This window comes from Tupaia chinensis, unplaced genomic scaffold (assembly GCF_000334495.1).
Source record: "Tupaia chinensis unplaced genomic scaffold, TupChi_1.0 Scaffold000078_1, whole genome shotgun sequence".
Classification (NCBI taxonomy): domain Eukaryota; kingdom Metazoa; phylum Chordata; class Mammalia; order Scandentia; family Tupaiidae; genus Tupaia; species Tupaia belangeri.
The window spans coordinates 11424370-11431934 of record NW_006159539.1 but is presented as its reverse complement, the minus strand read 5'-3'; the positions used below and the strand labels follow the sequence as shown (position 1 = coordinate 11431934).

General features: G+C 47.2%; 1 protein-coding gene and 1 long non-coding RNA gene across 2 annotated transcripts in view; one reads left to right on the top strand and one right to left on the bottom strand.

The window, feature by feature from the left end:
* The window catches only part of NR2F2 (nuclear receptor subfamily 2 group F member 2), a 14493-nt gene extending 9572 nt beyond the window's left edge, over nucleotides 1-4921 (bottom strand). Inside the window, exon 1 of the mRNA XM_014585192.2 lies at nucleotides 4048-4921. Coding sequence (XP_014440678.1) covers nucleotides 4048-4090 — 43 coding nt within the window. The 5' untranslated portion in view covers nucleotides 4091-4921. The remainder of the gene's footprint in view (nucleotides 1-4047) is intronic.
* Nucleotides 3230-7565, top strand: part of LOC102475450 (uncharacterized) — a 77475-nt gene continuing 73139 nt past the window's right edge. The window contains exon 1 of the long non-coding RNA XR_001369892.1: nucleotides 3230-3448. This is a non-coding gene — a long non-coding RNA (uncharacterized LOC102475450). The remainder of the gene's footprint in view (nucleotides 3449-7565) is intronic.

Sequence of the window (7565 nt, the reverse complement as noted above, 5' to 3'; positions counted from 1 at the left end):
GGGGGATGGGCCCGCGCCGGCCCCAGGAGCGCGGCCCGCGCTCTCACCGCACCCCGCGCGGGCGGTTTCCGCCCCGGCGGGGAGACGAGCGCGGCGCGCACACACACAACGCCTCTTAAAGGCTCCGCGAAAGGCTCTGGATGGAACCGAGGACTCGCCTCTCGCAACTTGGCGATGTCACGGAACCCGCCGCTCGCGCACCACCCGGGACTCCCGGCGCATCTCGGTGCCCACAATGCCAAAGAAAGAGAAAAGTTCCCCGAGGGCTTCGCACAGTGCTTAGGGGATGGGGGTGGGAAGATGCCTTGAATGGAGTTGGCGAGCTTTCTCCAAACGAAAGATTGGGTCAATTTCCTGGTGATCGGAAACCCTTCCTGACTTCAACTCTGATCCCTTCCTCGGTTTCGTAGCTCAGTTTTTGTTTTCTTTTTTAGGAGGAAAAAATAAAAATAAAAAAGCTGTTCAGGGTCTTTTCCTCGTAGGGTTAATATTTGACAGGTATGTGGCCTGGCATTTTAATTGTTCAAATAAAGCATCTCGGGATGCTGAAAAGCAGAAGTAGACTTCATCTCATTATCATGACACAATTAAAATCCATTTTCCTCAACTTGATCCTCTCGTTGGTTTTGGTTAAGTCCCAGGCCAACGTCCTGCCACAGACCCAGTCGTGGCAAGAGGGGAAAGACCCTTCTGCCCCCGCTGATGGACAAGCCGAGGCTGCCGCCCAGCCTCCCCTGTGCACACCCTCTGTGCACGCATGTAAGCGCACATGGATCAGACACACATTTGTCAATGTACACAAAGACTTCAGCCACCATGCTTCTAGGTCATAGAACAGTTGAGAGCGGACTTCATTGTTCTTCAAGTTCCTTTTAAGCATTCATATAGTCGTTAAAACACACCCAGAGATGCTGCCTCCCATTGGAAATAATGCCAGTAGGACTCACAAGGTCCACACACAAGCCATGTTCTCCCTCAAACAAGTCCCTGCGAAAAGAGGATGCCATGGCTATGTGTCTTTGCATTCCAGGGTGTTTGCTTTGAAACATTAAACACACAGAACTGTTCCCAGAACACACTCTTTTCCACTGCAATAACCTTGCTGTTCCATGATGATCAATTAGTGGAGGATGATGATTCACATTTATACAAGACAATTCCATCTCCATCAGAGACACTTCACACCAGGGAAACGGCCCACCGCTAAACCACCCAGGTTTATGAACAATTAAAATATTTTACAGAGAAGATGCTGAACTCCAGGAAAACATATAAAGAGCGAATTGATGAGCGCAGAAAAGCCATCCTTGGGAGCACAAAACATTTGAGAAATAAAGGTATTGTGAAAAAAAAAAAAGAAACCAGATGTATAATTGACATTCTGTAGGTGGCACTTAGCACTGAGTCTTTCACACACACAGGTAGAACACCAGGTAGGGACTACACCAAGTGTGTGCAGAGGAAGGCTGGGTTTAGGAAAGGAAAAAAATTCCTGTTTAAGCTTTCCTCCTGAAACCTAGTCCTTATTCTTCCTCTGCTGAAATCACACACTTCACTTAGAGCTGCAGGTGCTGGGATTATTTGAAAGTTAAAAAAAAATACTATAGTGGACTCAAAACTATGATAAACCTGGTGTATAATAAAGATTGTGACAGACAGAAGCCAGACTGAGAATTTCAGGTTGATTAGAGACGCAATGTAACTTTCCCCCAAAGAGGACAAGAAAGATGGAAAAGACATCATTTCAGAAGAGAAGGTTTTAAGGGATTTTTTTGTTGTTGTTGTTTGTTTTTCCTTCAACCTCTAAGATTGCAGAATTGCCCGGTGCTACAAGTATCGGTAGGTGAGGTCGAGTTTAGTAGAGGTCTGGTGGGCTGGGGCTGAGCTAGGAAATCTAATGATTAGCCCCATCTCAGTTTAATAGAAGATGAGAATAATTGATGATCGGGAAAACTTAATCTTGCCTCAGGAGTGTGGAGACTTCCATGTCAAGATCACCTTTTTACAAACATTCAAAGGGACAGCTAGGAGCAAGAAGAGCTTCCTCAGTCTACTTCAGAGATTTTTGGAATTTAAAGTGTGGCCTTAGACTGAAAATGAAGAATTTTCCAACCACCTCCTATAAAATCAGAACCTGCTAGGCACACAGCCACAGAGCTGCCATGAAGCCAGGGGTGCTTCATTCTATTTCAGAACTCATTCAGTTATAGAAATGCTGTTTAAATGACCATGTGAATTGTAGTTCATTTTACATAGGAAAAAAAAAAAAAAACAGGGCTACAGACCGAAGGAAAAAAGAGGCAAAATATTCTTAAATGTCTTCCTTAGAGATACTTATTTGCCTTGACTCTAAGTTTGCAAAGCTCTAAGACTGAAAGATAAATACCAATATATTGTTAATGATTTTTCTTAATCCAGTTTAGTCTTTGATTGTAAATTTATTTTAATGAGAAAATTGGCAAGCTTTCATTTGGCTGGACAAAGTTGGAAAAACATGTGTCCCAATCTGATTTAAAAAAAAAATAAATAAAAAGGAAAACAAAACTCCCAGGAATAGGATTTTCTTGCAGAGAGTGGCGTGATGGGCTGTAATTCTTTACAGATTAAATCACAATATGAATACAGACCCCAGCAAATGCCGAGTTTAACTCTGAACTCAGTAGAAACCAGTTCCGTCCACCAGGATTCATTAAATTCCTCCTTTCCCTCAATCTAGTCGGTGTGTGTTTTTCTCTTCCAACACACTGGAGCTCCATGAATAGGGAAGGGGGCTTCCATTGTGTCTCTCTGAACTTCCAAGTCAATGCAATTTTTAACCACTGGCTTGTGGTACTTTGAAAATCACCAGGGGCTGTCAGAGTTGGGTCCTCTGAAAAATTTACAGTGCGAAATCAGAGGATATGCTGGGAGGGAAAAAATTGCTTAAGATTGAAAGCAAGTACAGTATCTGTCTGCCCCCTAGTGTAAGAGTCCTCGCTGCCTAAAATTCAACTTTAAAAGAAAAGGAGCTCTTAAAGGGAAACGACTTGGAGCTCACGTAGGCGCAGGAGAATGAAACTTCTGTACGTTTTAATCTGAATAATTCCTCAAGATTTAAAATTAATTGGCTTTGGCTTGGTTGGACCGTACTCAGCTCTCGCCACCTCTGCGTTTCCCCGGAATCACTGGCGTAGAGGTGATTTTTTTTTTTTTTTTTTTGCTGGGTTTTTGTACTTTTTTTTTAGCTGGGTTTATGTACGTCCCCCCTCACCCCCTCCTCTCTTTTTCTTTCTCTCTGTCTCTGTCGTCTCTCTCACTGGCTTTTTCAAAATGAGGGAACCGTTCCTTGAACGTTCTGGACAGAGCGCAGAATTGCTTCTTTAAGTCAGCCCGGCGCGGTTGCAATAGCCAGCCAAAAGGTAAACCTTTGCCTGAAATCCGCACGCCAGCTCCACCACCCCGCCCGATGGTGAGTACCCCTTCTCGTCGCGATTCTCCTAGCTTAACCGAGCGCTCGCCTTCCCCAACCGCGGCGCTTTCCTCCCTCCCTGCCTGCCTGGACTGTCAGTTGCACAAGGTTGCAAAATGAAGCTCAGAGGCAGTAGCACAGTCGATTCTGATACTTCGAGCGAGCCTAGCGGCTCCTTGGCTACAAAACCCAGTCGTCTGCAGCTTGGGAAAAGCCACGCTTCTAGGACTGGGGTTTTAGTTTGCTCTATGGAAGGAAATGAGTTTCAGGAGAGAGGATGAGGAGCTGGGAGGCACCTCCGTCTTTCTGCTTTGATTTAATCATATTTTGGCAGCTTTTTGCGATTGTCTTTTCGCCCTCGCCCCCCTCCGCCACCTCTCCTTCCACACACATGTAATAAAATACGGCAATGCATTGAATTGACTCTGTCCCCCCTTCTCCGAACCCCTTCAACCACAGTCCTAGGCATTTCATACACGTTAGCAAACCGATTGTTTGAAAAGCCCCAAGTCATCCCCAACCCCACACAGCACAAGGAGAAAAGTGAGAAAGGAGAGAGAGAGAGAGAGAGAGGAAAAAAATACTGTAAGTAAACATACCAAAACCATATTTGCCTTGTTCAAGGTCCCAAACCGCTTGCATCTTCCTTCTACACTGGAATAACTCTCCTTTAGTTTGGCGGGTGAAATAAACGCTTTGTTGGCCCCCTGAAAAGATGTGTCTTTGATAATTAAAGAGAATCTCCTCCTCGGTGTTTATCTAAGCGATTGTGCAAACTGATAAAAAGTAGGCACAAGAGCCTGTTTTTTGGGAAAAAGAGGAAAGGTGAAGGGAGAGATCTTCCACCTCAAGGAAGTGCTTCCCCATGAATTAAACGCTCTCAGCCTTGGAAAACCCTGCACACTAACTTTAGAGAGACAAGGCTTCAGGGAGCTTTGTACATAGCTGCTGAGGAATGCAAGCCTCGCCTTTAAGAAAAAAAACACCAAACCGTAGGTAGGAGATGTCTGGAGTGATCCTTGTCTCTCATCTCATTCCTTAGAAGGAAGAGTGCGTTGTTACACCTTGTTTGGGGCTGGAAAGACGAGACTTTAAAAACACCCGTCCAATTGGAAAAAAAAAAAAATCTCCCAACTTAATGAGTTTAGTTGGAGGCTGGAGCAAAACAGCCCAGGCTCGGCAGAAAACCGCCAACAACTATAGACGATATTGGAAAGCGGGACGACTCAGGCACAGCCAAATTCCAGTGTTTGGGGTCGAGAGGGATGCAGGCTAATCCTGAAGCAAGTTGGAAAAAAAAAAAAAAAAGGTGGGAGAGGAGGGGGAAAAAGCAGCAGCCTCCCAGACTGCCAGGCAAGCTCCCTGCACCCTGGATCAAAGATAGAACTTGAAAAAGGAGGGTAACATTTTCCTAAGAATCCGTTGAAATCTTCATTTTTCTACTTTGAACTACAGTCTCCCCAAGTGATTCTTTTTTCCCCCCCTCTCCCCGGTGGATTTGTGCCTCCCCCTTTCCGGTCCCCATTCTAGAACTTTCCTGAAGAGGAAATCTATTTCTTTTGGGGGGAGGGGTTCCCCATTTCATGCCTTTAGATAATGAATGCTTAATTCATCTCCTCCCTTTATCCACTCCCCAAAAACGAATAAAGGAAGCAGAAATACAGTGTCTAGTGAAAATGGAGAATAAACTACAGTGCCTCTTGCAGTTCAATACGGTTCGAACTAATGGAATTTTTTTGTGTTTTGTTTTGTTTTAAGAGAAGAATAATGGGGGAAACGAGGATCTTTTATTTTAGGCAACTGTTATGGTAAGATGTGTGTCAGACTTGACAAATGGAACTAACACTCTTCGGGTGCTTCTTGTCCTTGTCTTAAACAGGAATTAAGTTAAACACAGTGCTGAATGTTAATTACATGTTTACTGGCTAATGAAAATTACAAATGGTTTTGCCACCTCAAACAATGATGAAAACTCTGAAGACACTGTAATTATATACTTTGAGTGAAATAACTCAGAATATTGATCATAAGAAGTGTAAATCTTTTTTTAACTATTCATTAATACCATAAATATGGGCTACAGAAGTTTTGCCTTGCGGTTTGTCTCATCAGGTTATACTGAGTGGATGGATGGTGAGGCTCCTCTGGGGAGGTGGTGAACTCATTCTCTTAGAAGAAGGAGGCCACTTGTGTAACTCAGGGGTGCTCCCCCTCCCTTTCGCCCCCGCCCCCTTACCCCCAGCAGAAGGACAGGAATAGTTGAACAGGGAGGCAGGGCTCAGGGCAGGTGAAGGTCATCACAGACTGGCCTCTCTCCACCTCTCCCCTGCCCTCCTCTGTCCTCCTCTCGCATCTCCCTCCTCCCTTCTCTGCCTGGTCAGATTCATGACAGCCTTCTCCAGACCGGCTGCTTTGGAATAACCTGGCATTTGGGACCCCTAATAGAGGACCAGTTAGACTGGGCAGCTCACCCACAGTCTGTGAAGCAGCCCTGACAGCCTAGTTCCCTCCTACAGAGATGGCTAGGGCAGTTCCTTGCAAAAGAAGGACCTAAAACGTTGGGGATGGAGGTGGTTATTGAGTAAGGTGGGTCGTGCAGCTAAAGCCGGAACTGGTTCTCTTGGGTTTGGGAGCAGAGAAAAAAAAATGTCGTTGTCATTTTCTTTTCATTTTGGCCAGGGTTGTAGTGTTGGCAGCCACTCAGATCTTCGGGGTCAAAGGTGACGGCTGCACTAACCCTAAAGGCTGGCCTGGCCTGGCCAGAAGGCTGAGCTGGTAGGGAAGTGGAGGCTTGTCAACCACGTTACCTGGTGCTTCAGAAAAGGATGCTATGAGGACCCTACACCAAGGCGGGTTTTAAGTGGAATATTAAAGATTTTTTAAAAAGTGCCCTAGGCTCGTGGGACTGGAATCCTCTTTTTCCCTGAGAATTCCCAAGGCGCTGGGCTTTGTCTTACAAGGAATGGAGTTTCTGAATGGTGTGAAAAGGACAGAGAGGGTCGCTTCAAATCGATTTTACTTGTCCTTTCTGTCTTTTCGGATCAACGCCCTTCAATGGGCACAGAGGTGCTCTTTCAACCAAAAACTTGTGCTACATTTTCTGCCTGTTTTGGTGCTAAATACAATAAGCACTGGGCAGATTTTTTTTTCCCCTTCCCTTTGCTCTCTAAAGCAAGAAAGCACCCTAATTAAATTGTTTTATATGGACAGTCAAGACTGACCAATTAAGTATGCATTAGTATAAAGATATACTCTGCAGATTAGGCGGCTTAGAAAATCATGTGGAGGACAAAGGAGAGGGATCTAGCGTTTGGGAGGGGTGCGTGGTCCCAGCAAGGTCACCCACCTTCCTCCTGCGGGCCCCACGGGAATTGCAAAGGCTTGGGCTCCAGGTGAGAGAGGGCAGCCGGCCGGCTAACAGGTGGGCAGCATGTTGGAGGTTTCAGGCCCAGCAGCCTTGGCGCCCTAGGGGTGACACCCCTCACACCTTACTCTGGCGACCTAGCAGGAAGGTGTAAGTGGGTCCCATAAAACACAGCGCCAACAGGGCAGAGCTCTACTCGGGTCAGGCCCACTGTTCCGTGTCCCAAGTCTAGGGTTCGACCTTGCAATAAAGAAGCAGTGTGCACCCCTGGGAGGCCAGAAAGGCTGGGTTTTAGGGGGTAACCACATGACCAAGGCTGACTGCTCAGCCCTCTGTCCCCCAAGATCAGGGCAGGAGGCCCCCTCCTCGCACCTTCAAAGCCTTTTGCGTTTAAGGGAATGGGAGTTCTCTGCTAGGAAAGTGAAGTTCCTGCTAGACGCCATCAGGCCAGAGGGGCGTCGAGGACCAGTGGCTGGAGTAAGGGAAGGGCCAGGGGTCAGAGACGGCGCCTCTGCGCCCAGCGAATGCGGCTCTGGGTTTCTGCACTCCCTCTCCACCCTCTGAGGTGTGGGCGGGAGGAGAGCATCTCTCCTCGAAGGAGGCGACCCCCAGAGCAGGGTCCCGGGCCTCCCCGCGTCGCGGCGCTGGGCTGTGATAGGTGGTCCCTGGGTCGCGGGGGCGCGAGCGCTGCGCGCTGCAGCGGGACAGGCTCGCGGGGCACTCGGGGCGCCCTCGGTGGGGCGGGGGGAGGGG